The sequence below is a fragment of the Fringilla coelebs genome (assembly GCF_963513975.1).
Source record: "Fringilla coelebs genome assembly, chromosome: 15".
In the NCBI taxonomy this organism is placed as follows: Eukaryota; Metazoa; Chordata; class Aves; order Passeriformes; family Fringillidae; genus Fringilla; species Fringilla coelebs.
The window spans coordinates 14616361-14636101 of record NC_140041.1 but is presented as its reverse complement, the minus strand read 5'-3'; the positions used below and the strand labels follow the sequence as shown (position 1 = coordinate 14636101).

General features: G+C 48.5%; 2 protein-coding genes across 2 annotated transcripts in view; one reads left to right on the top strand and one right to left on the bottom strand.

Annotated features, from left to right (window-relative positions):
* ADAM19 (ADAM metallopeptidase domain 19) overlaps positions 1 to 8865 on the top strand; it is a 29564-nt gene extending 20699 nt beyond the window's left edge. Inside the window, exons 12-23 of the mRNA XM_084215833.1 lie at positions 238 to 415; positions 1229 to 1318; positions 2480 to 2675; positions 2938 to 3046; positions 3679 to 3871; positions 4421 to 4501; positions 5008 to 5116; positions 5218 to 5353; positions 5572 to 5638; positions 6214 to 6402; positions 7738 to 7884; positions 8605 to 8865. Of these exons, the coding sequence (XP_084071959.1) occupies positions 238 to 415; positions 1229 to 1318; positions 2480 to 2675; positions 2938 to 3046; positions 3679 to 3871; positions 4421 to 4501; positions 5008 to 5116; positions 5218 to 5353; positions 5572 to 5638; positions 6214 to 6402; positions 7738 to 7884; positions 8605 to 8679 (1570 nt within the window). The 3' untranslated portion in view covers positions 8680 to 8865. The remainder of the gene's footprint in view (positions 1 to 237; positions 416 to 1228; positions 1319 to 2479; positions 2676 to 2937; positions 3047 to 3678; positions 3872 to 4420; positions 4502 to 5007; positions 5117 to 5217; positions 5354 to 5571; positions 5639 to 6213; positions 6403 to 7737; positions 7885 to 8604) is intronic.
* Positions 8866 to 12450: 3585 nt separating this feature from the next.
* NIPAL4 (NIPA like domain containing 4) lies at positions 12451 to 19360 on the bottom strand (the record flags this gene model as incomplete). The annotated part of the gene is made up of 6 exons (XM_084215770.1): positions 12451 to 13055; positions 13162 to 13322; positions 14463 to 14553; positions 15528 to 15584; positions 17450 to 17698; positions 19324 to 19360. The coding sequence occupies 6 exons, from the start codon at positions 19358 to 19360 to the stop codon at positions 12451 to 12453; spliced, it is 1200 nt and encodes a 399-aa protein (XP_084071896.1).
* Between the last annotated feature and the right edge of the window lie 381 nt (positions 19361 to 19741).

The window sequence follows — 19741 nt, the reverse complement described above, 5'->3', positions numbered from 1 at the left end:
CAGCCTTTCTTGTCAGCAAGAACAGTCAAATATAACTCGTTTTGGTTCTACAAAGTTATTTTGTAAGGCCATCATGTTATTAAACAGGGAATCACAACCTGCTTTAGCACAGCTCCAGGAATTTCAGGGAGGGACCTGTGTCCTTTGGCACTTGTCAGGATTTGCATGTGCTCCTTTTTGCTTCTCTAAACCATTGCCCAGACCTGGCTTCACGTTTTTTACCCTGTCTCTGCTCAGGCACCCATTCCCCAAAGTGTTCAACCAGTGCAACAGACAAGAGCTGGAGAAGTATCTGCATTCTGGTGGAGGGATGTGTCTCTCCAACATGCCAGACACCAAAAGAATGTATGGTGGAGGGAAATGTGGAAATGGCTACTTGGAAGAGGGGGAGGAGTGTGACTGTGGAGAGGTGGAGGTAAGATCCAGATCCAACCATTTGGGGTTCGGTGGGATGCTTTTTTTTTTTAATGTATTTTTCAAATCCAGTTTTGTGATCTCTAATCGGCTTTTCTTTGTGCAGGAGACAAAAATATCTTCCCTGTGTGTAAATGTGAATCAAGGTTCTAAAATATTACACCTGATTTCATAATGTGTGGTACAATCCCCCCAGAACTCAGGGATGGTGTGGTCCAGGGCTGAACTGATGTGATTAAAACTTCATTTAAAAAGGAGATGAAAAGGTGATTTTAGGTCACAGAATCACAGATTCATTTAGGTTGGAAGAGACTTCCAAGATCATCAAGTCCAACCTGTGACCCATCACCACCTTGGGCTGAGTGCCACTTCCAGTCATTTCCTGAACACCTCCAGGGACAGTGACTCCACCACCTCCCTGGGCAGCCCATCCCAATGTTTAACAACCCTTTCAGTGAAAAAATTCTTCCAGATGTTGCAGTTTGATATATAAATTCACTTTATGTATGGCTCCACTCCTCTTAAGGATGGGGCTTCTCTCAGCACTGCCCCTCACTTCTGCAAATCCATCCTTTGCCTCACCAGAGAGCAGGGAGCTGGAACCAGCAGCCCAGCCTCTCCAGGTGTGATGAGCACAAGCAGCTGTGTCCCATCAGAGGGGGTTGTGCAGTGCTGGCTCTCAGCTCGTGCTGGGTACCCTCAGACACCCTGGAAGGGAGGGCTTTGCTTTGTGTGTGATCCACGGTGAGTGAGAGCGCATCAGTGCCAGCTCAGATCTGCCCTGGGGACTCTGCTGCTCCTCTCTGTCTTCCAGGACTGCAGGAACCCCTGCTGTGACCCCAGGACCTGCTCCCTGAAGCCTGGTGCTGAATGTGCCCATGGCAGCTGCTGCCATCAGTGCAAGGTGGGGTCTCTGGGTTCTCCTGAGAGGAAAGGGAGGAACGGGGGGGCAAGTGTGAGGCTGGAAACTAGAGGGGGAAGGGGAGAAAACAGAGCCAAATATGGAGTTTAAATCCTTTCCTGGTTTGATTTTTCTTTGGGTGCAACAGCCATGAGTGTAATCAAACTAGTGGGGTCCTTTCTTCTGACTGATTGAATTGGCTCTTGTGATATCTTGAGATGAGCTGTGAATGCTGCTGGAGTGAAGTCACACTGCCTCTCTTAAACACTGAGGCATAAATCAGAGCTGATATTTCTCTCCATTGGCTCTAGAAGAAATCCAGACAGAGCTCTTGGAGCAAACACTTCCTCCAGGGATTAAGGCTGGATGCTGTGTTTGCTCTGAACACTCTTTTCTGGGGTGCAGCTGAATCCCTTTAGCTCTGGTGTTTGCTGAAGAGCTGCTGGCAAAAAGTATCATTTTAAATCTCAGCTTTCCTTATAGTGACTGGTTAAAATGTGTTTCTGGTTTTGGAGCCAAAGATCTCAAATTTGACAACAAATTAACTCAAAAACATGGGCAAACATTTCTCTTAAGCTCATCTTTATGTTTGCACATTGACTGCATGCTCTTACTGACTTATCCTGAGCATGGGGAAAACAATTTCCAGAAATCCACCTGGACTCACTTGGAGCAACCTCCCAGATGTGACTGAATGTCCTTTGTTCTCCACATGTGTGGTGGACAAGAGCAGAATGAACTGAGCAAACTCATAAGCAAGGGAGACATAAGTTATGCATCAGGAAAATGTCTCCAGCAGAAATGACAGAAACAAAGTTCCCAGACCAGGGAGGGTTTTGAGAACAGATTACACAAACATCTGTCAGAAATGGTTCAGGTAAATTGGATCCTACCCTAGGGTAGAGTGAGATGGATCAGTGTCCCCATGAGGTCTGGCAGCATGCATGATCTCATCACTGTCTGGGGAAGGGATCCAGTCATTAATTGCATTCTGCACAGTTCACCCAGCTAATGAAGTTCCAGAGGCACGAGTCACTGCTGACCTCAAAAACCCTTAGACAAGGAGGACAAAGTGACACACACAAGATTCTGCCTTATCCACAGACATGAAACCACAGAGGAGCCAAGCAATAATTCTGGGTTTTTCCCACTGTCTCTCTTTAGCTGATGTCCCCAGGAACTCCCTGCAGGAAGAGGTCAGGGCTCTGTGACCTCCCAGAATTTTGCACTGGCGAGTCCCCGTTCTGCCCCCCCAACTCCTACCAGATGGATGGGGCTGCCTGTGATGGAGGAAGGGCTTACTGCTACAGTGGCATGTGCCTCACCTACAGGGACCAGTGTGTGCAGCTCTGGGGGCCTGGTAAGGACACTGCCTGCAGCACAACCTGCTGCCCTTTGAACCAGCAAATGCTCTGCTCCTGCTGCTCCTCACCCTGAGCAAGGCAGGAGTGCCTTCCATACGTGCTGTCAGCAGCAGAGTCGGAGGAGCCTTTTCTCCTGCCTTACTCATGTGGAGGAGGCAGCAAAAAATTTCCCGTGCTCCAACCACTCCAGAAAAAAGACAAGTGAGTGGGTTTGGCATGGGGTGAGGTGAAGTAGCCACTTGAGTCTCTCCCATGCAGGGGCACAGCCAGCACCTGATGCCTGCTTTGAGAAGGTCAACGCTGCTGGAGACATCTACGGGAACTGTGGGAAGGACATCTACGGGAATTACAGGAAGTGTGACATGAGGTACAAAGCAGGGGGGCAGCCCAGGGTTGCTCACTGGAGAAGATGTTTTTAGATGCTATAAAATTATGGGCCAGGAGATAAAACTGATCCATGCATCGGTTCACTCCCTCCCTCTGCCTCCTGGGAAACCAGCTGCATCCTTGTGGGACTTGGAGCCTTTACAGCTGAAGCTTTCAGCTCACCATTTTCAAGCATCTAGTTGGTATTCTTCCAAAGCAACAGGAGAGGGGGGATTTTTAAAATCCATAAGATAAATGGAGCTTTCTAATCAAGTCAAAATTTCTTAGTCTTAATTCTGATTTTGCCATCCATGGGGACATCCCCCATCCGTGGGGACTGTGGGGTGGTACCATCAGTATCCATCAGATAATTCTTGGGGGGGTTCATGATCTCATCACTGATATTTCTCTCCATTGGCTCTAAAAGAAATCTAGGCAGAGCTCTTGGAGCAAACACTTCCTCCAGGGATTAGGCTGGATGCTGTTTGCTCTGAATGCTCTTTTCGGGGGTGCAGCTGAATCCCTCGTTTAACAATGACTCAGCACTGCTGCTTTAATTTACATTTAGAGCTCATGTCTGCAAAACATTCAGCAAGCCAGGAATAATGACTTTAGCCTTTCCTTTGACATCAGAGATGCTAAATGTGGGAAGATCCAGTGCCAGAGCTCAGCTTTCAAACCCCTGCAGCCCAACGCGGTGCCCATCGACACCACGGTGAACACGCAGCGCTGCCGGGGCACCCACGTCTACAGATCCGACAGCGAGGAGAAGGAGATGCTGGACCCTGGCCTGGTGTTGACAGGGACAAAGTGTGGGAGCCATCATGTAGGTACAGTCCTGCCTGGAGTGGCTTGGGGGAGGCTCAGAGAATCACTTTTCCACCCAGAATGTGCTTTGTGGTCGTCAAGCTATTAATTTTTTATGTCTAAGGCTCTTCTGGGAGATTTCTGTATTTGTTAGAGAAATAATTCCTTAGAGGTTTTGGAGAAGGGCACACACCAAAGGCTTTATGTCTCTGCCAGATGAAGTTCAGGGCCAGAGCTAAATCTGGGATTTGCTAATTGGTTGAAGTTATCTTGCTTAAAGATGAGACACAGAGCAAGGCCATGTGAGAGCTCCTTCAGGGACTTGCCCCGTGGGCATGGCCAGGCTGTGGCCAGCAGAGCTCCCACTTCTCTCTGATTCCCAGGGACTGGGATTTGGGGTAGTGGTTAACTGTTTGCTTGGGAACCAGGTTAACTTCATTTGCTGTCACTCTGCCCAGGGAGTTAATTAGTTGTATTTCCAAGTCACAAGCCACAAGATAGCACAAGGCAGGGGCATGGTAGATAGCCCAGAGAGCTAACACTGAACTTTTGGATGCTTTCTGTGCAGGTTTGCTTTGAGGGGCGCTGCCAGAACATGTCCATCATCTTTGATTCCGAGAGCTGTAGCAAGAAGTGCCATGGGCATGGAGTAAGTGTCTTCTTCTTCATCTCCATTCCAGGCTGAAGCAGGATGGATTTCAATTCTTCTGTGGCTGCTTGTTCAGCTCAGTTGTGATACCTTCCTTAGGTTTGCAATGGACTTTGGCTTCTTGGCTATCAATTTGCATATTTCTTTCCTGTTCGATGCATTTTCTGGCCCATGACTGTCCCTTTGACATGGGATTTAAAGAGGTCTGATGGAGGGATATGAATTGCAATAAATGAAAAACAAAGAGTAATCTTAAAGAAAAATATCCTGGGCCCAGTTTAGATTGAATAAAAAGTATTACACATACTGAAGAAAAAAACATAGCAAAAAGTAACATTTAGGGCAGTTTATCCCAAATTGCTTCCACTCCCTGAAGAAAAGAGTTTCCAGGCACTCAGCTCCCGCTGGAGTGTCTCCTGTAGTGTTTAATTCAGCAAGGGCATAGTTTGTTTTCACTTGCAGTTTCTTAGAGCTTCCACTTGAATCTCTGAATCTTCCCACTCCAGGTGTGCAACAACAACAAGAACTGCCACTGTGACCAGGGCTGGGCCCCCCCGTTCTGCAACAAGGAGGGGACAGGAGGCAGCTTGGACAGTGGTCCCCCTCTGCCTGAAGGTGAGAGGGACCAGCTCTGCTGTGGGGTCACTTCAGAAGGACTTGAGTTGGTTGGGAGCAGAGAGTTTTCCATTTAACAAACTCCATTTTCTTGTTCTCAGGCTCTTCAGCAGTGGTGATAGCTCTGGTGATCCTGGCTCCCATTCTCATTGTCACAGGAATCTTGTTCTCATTCTATTATCTGAAATGCTGGAGTAAATTTAGCATCTGTTCTCTAAAGAAGACACCTCAGTTCAGGTAAGCTGTCAGTGCTGTGCCTTGTCTCCTTGGCCCCCCTCCTGCCAGGACAGAATTGCAAATGCTGTGAGGGATGTCACTAAATTGATTTGTTGGTATAGTCACTATTGGCTTCTCATTTTTTCACTCCAGTGAAGATAAAATAGTAAATACAGGAAAATAAAGGAGAAAACATATCAAGACATTAACACCCTTCTTTTTCTTTCTCTCATTGTCAGTGACACCTCTGGAACTGGGCATGCAAACCCTGCCTTCAAGCTGAGAACCCCCCAGCAGCAGAGGAAGGTAGGGACAGGGTCCTTCCACCTGCAGGGCAGAGATGCAGCTGCCCCAAGGTGTGGGATGGGATTTCCCTGGAATTGGGGAGTGTTTTTATCAAAGGATGGGAAAAGGAGACAGGCATCACCCCTGGCTGAAAGTCAGTGGTAGCTGAGTGTAGCTCCTGTTCCTGGCGATTTCCTCCAAGGCAGGAGCTGGGATTTGACCAGGCTTGTGTGGCTGCTTGTCTCTCCTGCTGGATTCTCTTTTGTCACACCCCCCATCTCAAAACCAGAGAAATGGCAAACCCTGGGTTTATTTGCAAGTGTCACACTGATGCCTGGACTGCTCTGATCTCTTGATTTCCATTTCTGCCTCGTGATCCTGAGTTATCCCAGTCCATCTAATCAACACACACACATATACTGGTGTTACACACACACACACACATCCTGGTGTTACACACTCACATCCTGGTGCTGCAGGCAATATTTTCCACTCTGTGCCTCAGAGACCTCACGTAGATCCTCAGAAGTGTCGCAGCGGGTACAAAGGGTGGTTTGAAGAGGAAATACATGAGGATTTGTGGTTTTTCTGCACAGGTGATTGGCTTCCCTGAAATCCCCCCCAAGCCTCCTTCTCAGCCAGCTCCAGGGCTCCAGATGAGCAGGCAGCAGCCGCCCCCCTTCCCTGGCAGCCCCCCCGTGGGGCCAGCGCTTCCCAAGGACATTCCCCGGAGGACACCCCCGAGCAGGCCAGCACCTCCTGCTCCCAAACCTCCAACCTCTCAGGTATGGAATCGTGCTGCTGTCCTGTAGATGCTGCTTGATGGCAGGTTTGTTCTGGTGAGGCCTCTCACCCTGGGGGAGCTGTTAGTCTTGACCCAAACTGACCCCATCTTATGTGAGCTTCCTCTCCATGGGGTTATTCTGAAGTTTAAAAGGAAATATTTATTTATTTTGCTGGCAGCTCTAAACTTACTGTGGACCCCACATTCTTATTGGAAAGATGGTAAATCACTCCAACTGACTTCAACCCATTTTGCAAAATAATATTATTATATTGGGGCCCTCAAAGAAGCAAAGGTAGCAGGAGGGTGGCTCCCAGGCAGTCTCTTTCTGAAGGACATGGAGGAAAACAAACCCTGTTGAGCAAAATCTTAGGGAATGGGGTTTGTTTCTAGTCCATTGTTCCTGTGAACAGCTGGCACTTCAGCAGGAAAGAAAACTAAAACAAAAGCAGGAAGCTGAGTGCTGTCAATAAGGAATAGGTATCCTTCCCAGCTGCTTGTTGACAAGTTCCCCATGATCTCCTTTGTGTTCCCTCCCCAACACATCCAGTCTCTTTATCTCAGTCAGCCTTATGGGATGGAACACTTTTCCTAGGATTTCCACAAGAAACCTGGCTGTTTCTGGGTTGGTGATTAGCCATGAGTTAGGGAAGACAAAGGGGAAATAATTAATGTCACTTTTTGCTAGTTGCATTGGCCTTCCTGGATGTTTGCAGCATCTGCCAGATTTGCTCTCTTGCTATTCCTATAGGAGCTCTTCAGATCTGGCAGGCAGTGGAATTTAGTCTGCCTTGTCCTTCCTGGAGTCACAGGGCAAGATCCTTGGAGAGCAGTAGATCCCCAAGCCATCAAGCCTTGCATTTATGCATAGTCTGAGGAGACTGCAGGGGTTTTGGGTACCCTCCAAGTCATGAGTGCAGCTGTGTTTGTTAAATCAACACCTGTAAGGCAGCAGCTTAGCACAGACCCTGAGCAACAACAGGCAATTGGCTCTTGTGGGGGTAATTTCTCCCCCTGGGACATGCTTTCCACTGAAATTCATTAGATGAATAGAAAATAGAATGCTCTGAGCATCCTATTAGGGACAGCTGTGTGCACAAACAAATAATAACTGCTTGTGGGTCTGTGTGTGTTTGTATGGACACAAGAACATGCACATACATAGTGTTTACAGGCATTGTGTAGCAGACAAACACTGAGTGTATGTGTGTGGAACTTGCTTCCAGCCATGAAGTGCATCAGTTAAAGTGACTAATTAAAAAGGCTCTGGAGCACAGGTCACCTATTTCTTCCCAAAGTTAAGGCTTAAATTCAAAACTATTTCTTTCTTCTGCAGGACATTTCAAGGCCCCGGCCACCCCAGAGGGCTCTGCCAGCAAATCCCATCCCATCCAGGAGCAGAGGCTGGCAGGGCAGCAGCCCTGCTGTCCCACTGCCCCCTGGGCACAGCAGAGCCCCTGGGCACCTCCAGCCTGGGGCAGAGGTAGGCACTGGGAGGGGGGGTGGGAATTCACCCCTGGGGAATAAAAACACTCTGAGGGGAATTTCAGCCTGCAGAACACCTTAGTGCACAGCCCAGGTGGGTGGGTGGACACAGAGGGGCTGTGGGTTGGTCACCTTCATTGCAGGGGTCTCTGTTTTTACCTGTTTCTTATTAAGAATTCAGGGAGTTGAGCAAAGCAGTGAATTCATTCCTCCACAGCCCTGAGCACTTCCTCAGGCAAGGCATTTGTGGGAGTGGGGCAGAGCAGTGGGGTCAGGGGCTGTGGGACCCAGAAGTGTTAGTGAGGAGCAGCAAAGCAGGAAGATTCACACAAGACTTGAAAATCCCAGTAAAGAACAAAAATTCTTTCCAGCCTCTCTAGCAATGGCTAAGGAGAATCTTTCCCTGCAGGGAGTTTAACAAAAATCATCCTGAATACAGGACTTAATAAGGGACTTCTGGGCACTGAGTTCAGTGCTCTGCAAACTGGGCCCTTCAACACAAAACATCTCCACACAGCACAGTTACATGTCTCCAGCCTGCAGTACACTGGAAAATGGAGAAACTGCAGGAATTTCCTCGTGTGAGATGCATTCCCATGGGATGCACTGGGTTGTGAATGCAGGCAGCCTAACCTCAGCTCCAGGAGAGGGCGAGGATGGTGCTTGTTCTTCCAGCAGTGCTCACTCCTCTTCTTTCCCCTTTTCCCATCCCACCCAGGGTGCTGGTGCCTGGAGAGCTGGAGCAGTGAGCAGCTTGCACGTGGGACAGCCAGGCTGCCGTGGGCATTCCTGAGGCAGCCTGTTCCTGGCTGGCTCTGGCCCTCATCACCCAAAAACGCTCTGACACCCTCACTGCCACGGACAGTGTCTCAGTTCCTCTCCTCCTGCCCCAGCCCTGCTCCCTCTGTGCCTCCCCAGGCATGGCAGGGGTGCCCCAGGTACACTCCAGGCTCACCTGGACCCTCTCTGCCTTTTCCACGTAGGGATGACTCGTTTGTACGGTATTTAAATGTTGTTGTGCAATATCCCGTGCAGGGATGGGGCGATGGGGGTTTCCACGTGTTTTTAATCAGTTATTTAAGTATTACCAGGGAGAACAAGCTGTGAGTGCAGGTGCTGGCCTTGATGGGCTTTCATGTGAGCCCTGTTGGCTTCCTCAGCCCCCCAGGCAGCTGCAGGAGCAGATTGGTGCTATACAGAACCCACTGCCTCTGGGGAGAGCAGCTGCTGATAACGTTCTTCAGTTTATTCTCTGTTTACAGGAGGTGCCAAGAGGGGCCCCAGCAGGGAGCCAACCGTGGAAATAGAATTTGTGGGGCCACTGTGGATTTTGGTCAGCTCTAGCAGAGGGGATTATTTTTTATTTCGTTATTTTCCCCACAAACCCTCTTTAACAGGAACACTGTGACCCTTCTGCCCTCCAGCACTCGCTTGTCTTGCCCTGGTGCTGTAGATCCCAAAATCAGCTCCAGCACAGCCCACGAGCTCCAGTCCAGGTGATAGGGACACACTCAAGGTACGATGGGCAGCTCTGGCCCAGATGCAGAGCAGAAGGCCAGCAGGAAGCTCAGGCAGCTGTGCAGCAGGAGTGTTCCTGCATGTCTGTGCTGAGCTGTAACTCAGCATGGGCTGCCTGCTCCCCAAACCACTGAGAAACCTACCTGGAAAATGCCCAGGTGGTGAAACAGCTGAACTATTAACACAACACATGGTGCTTTTGTAGGGCAGCTCTCTCACTCCAGGTTTCTTCTCCAGGCCATGGATGGAGAGAGCTGTGTGCACTTTAAGCAGCTGGTTCTGACCCTGAGGACCCTCCCTTATGAATTTAGTTTTTTCTTCTCATAATAGTTTGGCTTTTGTATGTGGGTTTTTTTTTTTTTCCTCAGGATTTTAAAATAAGACCTTCTGTTATGCCAGATTTTTTTTTTCCTAGAAATTATTTCCTAGGAGAACACAGGGAAATCTGGAGCTGCAGTTACAACAGTTCTCTTCTGTCTGATTTATTATGGACAAATCCTCAAAGAGCATGACTGCTGCTCCACACGTGAGAAACTGTATTATTGGCATAAAGAAAATGAGTCTTGTTTGCTGGTTCTCTTTCCCTAAGATCTACTCATTAAAGAAATCCCAGATAAACCCCAAGAACTCATTAAATTTGTAGTTATATGTAGTAGTGTATCTGTAGGATGACTTAAGTCACAATAGTTTTCACAACTTTACTACCTCTTTCTCCACAAGGAAACAGTTCACATGGTGTGTCTTGAAATTCTCACAGATTGTTCCTCATCTTACTAATCTGAGACCTTTTCTTACCTTCTATGTGCCTGGAAAACAAACCAATCTAAAAAACTTCTTTCTGAAATAAGGGAGGGCAAGTAAAAGACAACAGCTCTCTAATCTTTGTCTTTTTCAATAGTTGGGTATATTACATATAAAAATGTGTATTCAAACAACCCCCAAATTTGTTCCTTGGTATGTAATGCCAGGTTTGGCTGCTCACAGTGCAGCAGGACTGGACATATACTGTAATTGATGATTCAACCACAAGAACTTGATCTCATAGCTGAGCCCTCACTGAGGGCAGCAGCACTTCTGCTCCAACCCCTGATCTTCAGCAATGGTCACTAAAAGTCACTAATTTTCACTGCTTTTCATGTGAGCATGGGTTCAAGGTTTCAAAAAATGCCCCCGGACACACAGTGCTCAGAGAACAACTGGACATGCCCAAACTCTAATAGAAAACTTTATTGCTGGAATATCACAAAAATCTCCAAAAGGGAGTTTTAGTAAGTCCTTTTAAATATTCAGATGTGTGCAAGTTGAGTGATTGAGAGCAGGGGAACTGCAGGAAGAATAAAAGATGTTAAACCTGATTCTTTGAAAGATAATATTACTTGGGAGAACTTATAACAAATACATCTCACTTTCTCCTATGCCCACATGTTAATGGTTTACAACAATGCTCTCTATGCATCTATGCAAATACTTGAAGAATGCAATTTATTGTGCCTTTTGCCTAGTTTTAATAAAATTTGTTGGTTGTCATTAACAAATACTCTTTCACTGTCTATTATTTCATTACCTCAGTTCAAATCTTCATTTTCTACACGGCATTTCTCCGGGGATGCTTTAATGAAATGCACTTCTAGAGTGAAAAAAGATGAGTCCCATTTACAGCCATTTTCTAAAATAAAATGCACCAAGCATCACACTGATTAGGATGCCAAAACCGAAGCTGGAGTGAGTGACTTGGATTATTTTCTGCCACCAAAGGAGGTCGCTGCAGTTTTATTCTGCTCCAGATGCTCTTTCTGTTGTTCTCAGCTGTCCCTCAGCCTCTTAATCCTTTGGGCTACACTTGTAACATGAAATAATGAAAAAATTTCAGATCCACCTGCAACATTTTGTTTATTTTGAAAAAACCTTTTATTTCCCTTTCCACATTCCAAAAAGATAGCACTGAAATGTTATTAAAATAGGAGATTGGATTGTCCTCTCTCCCAAAGCCCCACAATATATTTACTCAGTGATGCTCACACCCAGGTATAATCAGGTGAGCATCTCAGAGGACATCTCATGGGGTCAAAGAATTTGGGGGTCAAGATATTTCCTGAGTCAAAAAAATACTTTATATTTACAGCCACTTGGTCATTCAGACTGAAAAAAATCATCACAAGAAGTCTTGGAGACAGTGGTAGATTTTCTTTTGACATGGGATTTACCCTGCCAGAGCTCCCCAGCCTGAGGAGGGATTAGGGATTGCCCTTCCTCAGGTGGGGTCTGGGTCAGTCCCAGCAACTTCACCAAGGCCTGGGCACCAGAGCTGCTCTGGAGAAAAAAAAGCCAAAACCCAAACAAATGAAACTCCCATAAAAATAATTACCACTGCTTCAGGGAAACTCCTGCATCTTGCAAAAAAAGAAAAGCTGAAAAAGCTCTCTCTGTGAAAACACTTCATGGCTTGAGTCCTGCCCCTGAGCCTGAGTGAGCAGCTTTTGCAAAATTCACCACGTTTTGCCCATATTCACCAATATACCTTTCCCCTTATTTGCAGAGCAAGTGATTAAACATGGGTGAGCAGAGTCTGAGTGGCACCGTTCAGTCCTTGTCCTCACCTCCTCTCCAGATGCTGGTGTGTATTTTAGAGTTCATGCAAGTGTCTAGAAAAGAAACAAAAAAAGACAAAAACCACTAATCAATGATCCATCAAGGCCTGGAAACAAAGACATCAATGGCCACCCGGGGGAAGGAGTGAAGGGTAAACATCGGCCCTGCCAAGAATAAGAGAGGGAAGGGGCCCCAGAGAGGAGCTTTGTTACAGCACTATCATATTTCTAGAGGATTTTTGTTTCCAGTGGCTGCATGTATTAGGGCCCAGAGAGGATTAAACACACCCCTTGCTCCCACACCATGACAGAGATCCTGTCCAAAAGCCCAGAGAAAGACTTGACTTTGGAAAATACACTGTTTGCTTTATTTTCTGCTTTTCCTTTTTGAAATTTTCCCCTGGCACTTGGAATATTGACATCACCCACCCAACCTCCAGTCCCCTGCATGTAACACCCTAAGTGCAGAGCATGAATACTTTGGGTTTGTCCTCTGGGGCAATGCTGGAGTTGTCCACCTCTATCAGGATGTTCTTGTCATCTCTGGTGACCGGCGCCGGCTGTTCGTTCTGAAGGACTTGGGGTAAATTCCCAAAACTGACGTCCATGTCTTTGAAAGCATGCAGTAAAAACACCCCCAAAATGATGGTGAGGAAGCCACAGACTGTCCCAATGATGTCAATCACAGTCATGGTGACCCACTCCTTAAAGAGGATGATGGAAGTGGTGATGACGATGGTGGTGAACAGCACGTAGTAGATGGGGAACACCAGAGAGGTATTGAAAATGTCCAGAGACTTGTTGAGGTAGTTGATCTGTGTGGTGATGGATGCCACCAGCGTGATGACCAGGATCCAGGTCAGTGGGTTCTGCAGCACAGGCTGGCCAGCAAAGAAGCCCTTGATGGCAATTCCCAAGCCCTTGACGGAGGACACGGAGAAGGCGCCGATAACGGAGCAGATGGCGAGGTAGATGAGGATGTTGCTCTGGCCAAAACGGGGGGCGAGGTAGAAGATCAGGAGGAAGCAGAGAGCCAGGAGGATTGCAGCATAAGCCAGGAAACCTGCAGCAGGGAGAGAGGAACTCAGAACTCCAGCAGTGGGCATGGGGTTTGCAGTGCCCGGACCCGAGAGGGAAGGCACGGCTTTCCGTGCTTGCGGCTTGCGTACCCGGCTCCTTCAGCTTGGAAGTCATTTCCTCCAGAGTGGTGACCTCCTCGTCCTCTGGGGCGTGTATGACCATCACAGTGCTGCCCACCAGGCTCAGCAGGCAGCCCAGCTTTCCCAGCAGGTTGAGCCGTTCTCCAAGCAAGTATGAGGACAGAATGGCACTGCACGGGACAGAAAAACATCAGCCGGACAGAAAAACATCAGCCGGTGCTCTGCACTACTTTAAAGAAGGAGCAGCAGCTCTAGGAAAGTTAAGAATGCTTCCATGTGATACAAGGACCCAATTTTGGTGTCAATTAGTTGGATTCCAGTGGGTTAATACACAGTCACAGCTGAACCTGCAGGTGTGACCTGTGGATCACAGCTCCTGTGTCAGCAAGGTGCAGAAATGCTGAATGTTTTAGCACGTCCTCAGAAATATTTTTTCAGGGTTGGCAGAATCATTCAGGAGCTGCTGAGCATGATGAAGATTTTAGTGCTCAAGAAAATTACTTCAAGGGCCAGTTTAACAGAGAAAAAATCTGAACCTAACAACAAAAAAGCTATGTCAATTTTAACTAAATCATCAAAACTCTTAGAAAGATAAACAGAGGAACTCCAAAAGTATTGGGGCTACAGATTTAGCTACAAAAATATCTAGTCATTGTCCAAAAAAATCTGGGGCAAGACACCAGAGCAGTCCTAACTCTCAGTTGGCTTATGCATTTTACTATACAGTCTTTCCATAAAACCTTAAGTAGCTTAATGTATTTTGGTAGGAATCTCCTATTTAAAAATAAAGAAATTAAATAGGGTTTCAGCCCTTTTGGGAACAGCCAGAAATATGAAACCCTACAACATGAGAGGATCCTAAAAGCTTATAAAATAAAAGGCAGGTGAAAGGCAGTTTGAAAACAAGCCTGGTATTTTTGACCCTTTTAAATTTTTAGTACTCTTGATTACAAAAACAAAATGAAACAAAACAAACAAACATTTAAACCCCACCAATCCTGAGTGGGTAAACAGCTGGGATAAGGAATGAAGTAATGCAGATATTTGCAATAATTTAACCTGCAGTGTATGTGGTTGCTCTACACATCCAGCATTTCCAGAAGGGCAAGGTGCTTAATTCAATGGTTCCCAAGTGATCCCTCAAAAAGGACAACAACTGTTAAAGTATTGTTTAGAAAACACTGAGACTTTTTTTTTTACTCTGGGCAGAATAAATCATATTAGTATCCCTTCAAGTCTATTTTTACAAGTCAAACAGGCAAACAAGAAAAAAAAAGAGGCAAATTTCAATTTATAGACACAAAAATCACCTTATGAGCACGCTCAGAGCCCCCAGAGGCGTGACAATAGTCGCAGGAGCAAAGGCATAGGCAGCAAAGTTGGCAGCTTCCCCTCCACCCACTAAACAAACACAAGAAAAATAAATACCAGTGAGTTACAGAGCACTTTCTGCACTTTCTCTTGGGGGCTTGCAAACCAGCAAGATGTCACTTGGAGAGTGGGTTTTATGCTGGGGGTTTTATCCTGCTGCTAAACAGGGACAGACAGTGGGTGAAAATCTATTTCAAAGTAAAAGAGGCTCCCCTGGAGAAGGGAATCCCTCCACGGGAAGGGCTGGGGGTGCCAGGGCTTGGCCAGGTCAGGGCTCAGGAACCCCCAGCCCAGCCAGGGAGGGGGTGGCTGGGGGAGCCCCAGGGCTGGGAGGCTCCTTGTCCCCTCCAGGCCTGTCCTTGGGGCTGTGGTGTCCCCTCTGGCTGGGCTGTCCCTGTCCCTGAGCAGCGAGGACAGAGCCAGGTTGGGGCACCTTGAGCTGCAGCTGCCAGGGTGAGTGAGAGGCAGCAAAGAGGGCTCTGAAACAGCCTGTTGTAAAATCTGCTGCTCTCCGTGCAGCTTTGAGCCCAGTTTTAGGAGATACTGCAAAGCTTTGAGTCCAATTTTAGGAGACACAAGCAGGAAATTAAGGTTTTAAGTCTTGTTTTAAGGGAAAGCAAGTTTTTTTCAAGGAAGGAGGTGCTACCAACACCTCTTTGTTATCTCCCTGTGCTGCAGCAGGAAATGTTCCCCAGGCACTCAGGGGAGGCTGTTTGCCCTGTGCCTGGTACACAGGCAGACCTGCCAGCTGCCCTATTAAAACCTGGCTTTTCATGCTTTTGATCAGGTAAAACTGAGCTAGCAGGTCCTGCCAGTCCTGCAGGAGGATGGAGAGGGAGATCCTGCAGGGATCACTGCCTCTCCTCTCCCTGAGGAACCTCTGCTGAGGACGGGGAACTCAGCAGAAAACAGGCTTTAAGCACCATAGTCAGTTTGTTCCACACCTCATTCACAGGGACAGAGCCTGGAAAAGCTGCAAGCCCAGGGAAACAGCTCCTACTTACTGGTTAACAAGCCAGCCCACCAGAGCCAGTCCTTCAGGTAGCCATGGCCTCCATCTCCTGGGGAAGAAAAGCACATGCAGGGGTTAACAACCATGTTCTTCAGAGCAAGAGATGAGAATGTCCCTTTGAAGAGGGATAAATTGCAAGGGGAAGAGTGTGACAAAGAACAGGGAAGAATGGACTGTGTTGGGAGCTAATCCAGCTCTGGTCCTTACCCACAGGCTGTTGAACATGAGGAGTTTGAGCCTGCTGACACGGTGAGCCCTGGTTTTGCTGGGTCAGGGAGTGCCCTGGTTTGGATAAATCTGACCCAGCTGGAGCTGTCAGTACCAGCAGTGTTTGACCTGCCTTGGAGAAAAGTGATGTGCTCACATAGCAGGGGTGACACACTGGGACTGCGATATTACAGGGCAAGATAGGACAAGGGGCAATGAAGAGTTGATCAGGAAGACTTCAGGACACAGGGAAAAATCTTTTGCTAGAGTTCAGCCTCTTCTGGTTCCTCAACAACTCCATAAATGCTGAAGTTCAAATGTTATGCTCTGGTATTCCTCAGAAATTGCCGGTTTATTTGTTTTAGGGTCTTTTTGCTTGGTCGGGGTTTTTCCCAAGAACTCTTTCTGTCAGCTGCAATTTTCTGTCATTAATCTCTAATTCCTTTCAGAATGTTAAACATTCTGAAAAATAGGGAGGGGTTTGCTCTTGTTTTACTTGCTTGGCTCTGCTGTGGGAAGAGTTCACGGAGGGAAGGAGGAGAGAGACATCAACAGTTGAAGCACTACTGACATTTCATTGTACAAGTATAATGTCAAAAAGCAAACCCATCTATGTTCAGCAGCTGCATGTGGCCAGCCCAGTGACAGAGGATGGAGATAGACCTGAGACTGCCCAGTGGCTCAGCTGCTGTTGGCAGCTTTGCTGGCTGTCTCTGGACAGTCACTTCATCATTCCATGCCTCTGTGTCCCCATATGGGCACAGGGTACAATGGGGATGGTGATATTTACTTCCTCCAAAAGATTATTTAAGAACTGTTCCCAGGCCAGAACTGGGAAGCAGCAGTATTTTAATTATCATTGCTCTGTTTTGCAGTTATGCAAGTAGGTCAGCTGCCAGGTAGGAGTTACCCTGCTGCTGGAGCATGTTTGCAATGCTGATGGGATGTGTCCAATTCCACAGTGCAATTCTGCTCTAGGCAGTGCTGCTCCACCATACATATATATATGTGTGTGTACACATAAACACACGCCTCACCCTGAGAGCCTGGTGCTAGAGGAAAGTTATCTGCAGGTTGTTGTGCAACAGAGCTCCAAAGGATCCCTTCTGCAGCCACAGAGCTCCCACAGAGCCTGTCTGTCCTGCACTCACACACTCTGCAATCCGAGCACGCAGGGCTGCGTCCTCGTCTCGGTGGCCTGGTGGCAAAGCTGCCTGGTGCTTCACTGAGAGCAAGAGTGGGGTCAGGGCTGTGCTGCTCTGCTCGGGGCTGGGGCATGGCTGGGAGCTGCAAAGGGACCCTTTTCAAAGAGCCTTGAGCACTCTGCTTGCTCCTGGCCTCACCTTCCTGAGCGATGGGCACTGCTCTGCTGCAGGGACACGGCTGATCTCACAGGACCCCCCCTTGCTATTTGTGGTGCCAGGCAGGGGAACGTTGCTTATAGCTGAGCTCCTCCAGTGCAGGGCTCTGTAAATTAGCTCCTTTCAATGCCAGGCCTGTAAATTAGCTCCTCAGCTCCCACATAGCACTGCTGTCTGGCTCTCACACACAAAGATGCACCCACAAAAGGATGCTATTTGCATTGCTGATGGAAGACTGACTGTACCCAGAGGTGTCCCCTTGCCTCAGGAGTGCTGAAATTTGGGCTGTGTGTGTAGTCCTAGGAACAGGTGGTCCCTCCCCCTCCTGCCCCCACGAAAGCCTTACCTGCCCTGGTGCCTCCCTTCTCCACCAGCCTTAGCAGTCCTTTTTTCTTGAGGATGACGCTGCTCCCGACGAGGAAGCTGGAGAAGACAGCCAGCCCCAGGCCGATGTAGAATCCATAATTGTTTTCCAGCCGAGTTATCCAGGAGCTGTCTGAAGTCCCATTCTCCAGCACAGAGTCAGCTGGGACAGCACTGCTGATCACTTGGCACACAACCCGGTGGGAAAGGCACGAAAGGGTGATCAGAGACCCTTGGAGATAAAACAGCAAATTACTGACATGACTGTCAACAGTGTCCCTGCTCCCCTAGGCTCATCCAGGTGTTCCCCTGCACAGCCACCCATGCTGTCACCCTAACAACACCCAAAGCTCAGGACACTTCTTTACTCACACGTGGAAATGGCAGGGGGTTGTCTGACAGATTTATGGCCTGCAGTTCAAGCATCTCTTTGACACTGAATGAGTTACATACCAAGCTGGCAGGCCACAAGGACCTCTAAAAATAATTTGAATTTCTAAATATATAAGCCAGAGTCTCTCCACCAAATCCCAATGTTATAGAGTTGAACTAGGCCTTATCAACACTTAACCTTGTTGATCCAAAGACTTTGGTGCTTTCCAGCCAGCTAATCCTCACACCTGCCAGCTCATCTGCAGCTGTAACTTTGGGTTTAATGTGGAGTGATGCCAACACTGTAACTGCATCTGTTCCTACTCTGTGTGCTGAGCTGTGTCATAAGACATCAGATTAATCTTGGACAATTCATTTCCTCTACTGTTCAATGGTTTTATTCTACCTATTTGCAGGTTCCCTGAGAGCTCCTAGTGCAAACCCAGTCCTGCCAGAGTGGAAGGACTGAGAGCAGGCAGGGTTCTGCTGTTAACACCAAAAGCACTGCAGCCCTGTGGCTCTGGCCAAGGTGTGTTGGTGTGTGGGGGTGGGAAATTGCTGAGTTTCTTCCTCCCCTGGCACTCCTACCACACCCAGCACATCTTTCTATCGCAATCTTTACTCCAAGTGTAGTAAAGATGGTGTGACTGTGACCATGAGGAACAGAGCAGCCAGGTGGAGTACAAAAGTCTCTTTGTAGTAAAAGACTTCATTTTTTTTTCCCTGAACTCATACAGGAATTAGAGAGCAAGTGTTTGTGTCTCTGCAGGCAGGAGTGTGGAATGGCTAAACTGCTCCCAGCAGTGTCAGGAGCCTGGGCATGGGCCCCACATTTTTCCTGAACCAGGAGCCTGGCTTAGACCTTAAGCAGCTGCAATCCCTGGCCCCGGCACATACAGCTGAGGTTTTGGATCTAGCTATAAACGTTTTTCTAAAAGAAAAAACAGCAGTGACTTTCTAGGTGAGTTTCCAAGGGTTCCCTAATAATACTTTTTTTCCTACTAGGTAAAACATTTTTGATCGTGGAAATATTTTCTGGGCAATACGGGGGAAACTTGCCTCCTCGGCTGGGTGAAAATCTCCACAAGGTAACAAGCATAAGGCAGCGGGATGAGGTGATTACCGACTGGATTAAGTAATCCTTAAAGGAAAAAAACCCCAACTCCTGCCTTCTCCGTGCACTCTAGAGCTGGCAGAGCGTGGTGCCGGCTGCTCGAGTTTCCCCATTCCTATACGACCTCAAAAAAAAAAAAAAAGAAAAAAGGAGAAGAACCCCCCCGAAGCCAGGAAAGAACCCAAAGCAGAGCAGTGACAGAGGACAGCCCCAAAGCCGGGGGGATGATGCCGAGGGGTGCGGCGGGTTCGGAGCCGGAGCGGCCGCGCCGTCCCGGACATGGACCCGGACCCAGCCCGGTCCTGTCCCGGTCCCGGCGCTCCGAACGGGGCCGAGCTGGGCTGGTCCCGCTGCCCCGGGGCTGCACCCACCGTTGCTGCAGCTGCTGTTGGTCTCCAGCGGCTCCATTGCCTTCGTTCTCCGGGCGCTCGGCGCATCCCGGGCCGAGGGCAGGGCCGGGCACACCTGAGCCCGCCCCGCTCCGCCCCCGGCCCGGCCCGGCCCGGCCCCTCGCCGGGCTGGGAGCGCTCGCAGCGCCCTGCGGAGCCTGGCACGGTTCCCTGGGCCAGCCCCGCGTCCCCAGCCCTTGTCCCCATCCTCCCAGCCCCTCTCCCCAATCTCCTTGTCCCCATCCCCGTCCCCGCCTGCCCGGTCGGTGCGGTGGCATCTCTGGGAGGTTCTGTCCCTTGGCACAGAGCCGGGACCAGGCTCCTGCCGCCGGGTTTCTCCTCTGGAGGGTGTTTTCCTCGTTGCGGGGACTGGAGAAGGCGCTGGGGCAGCTGGAGGTGG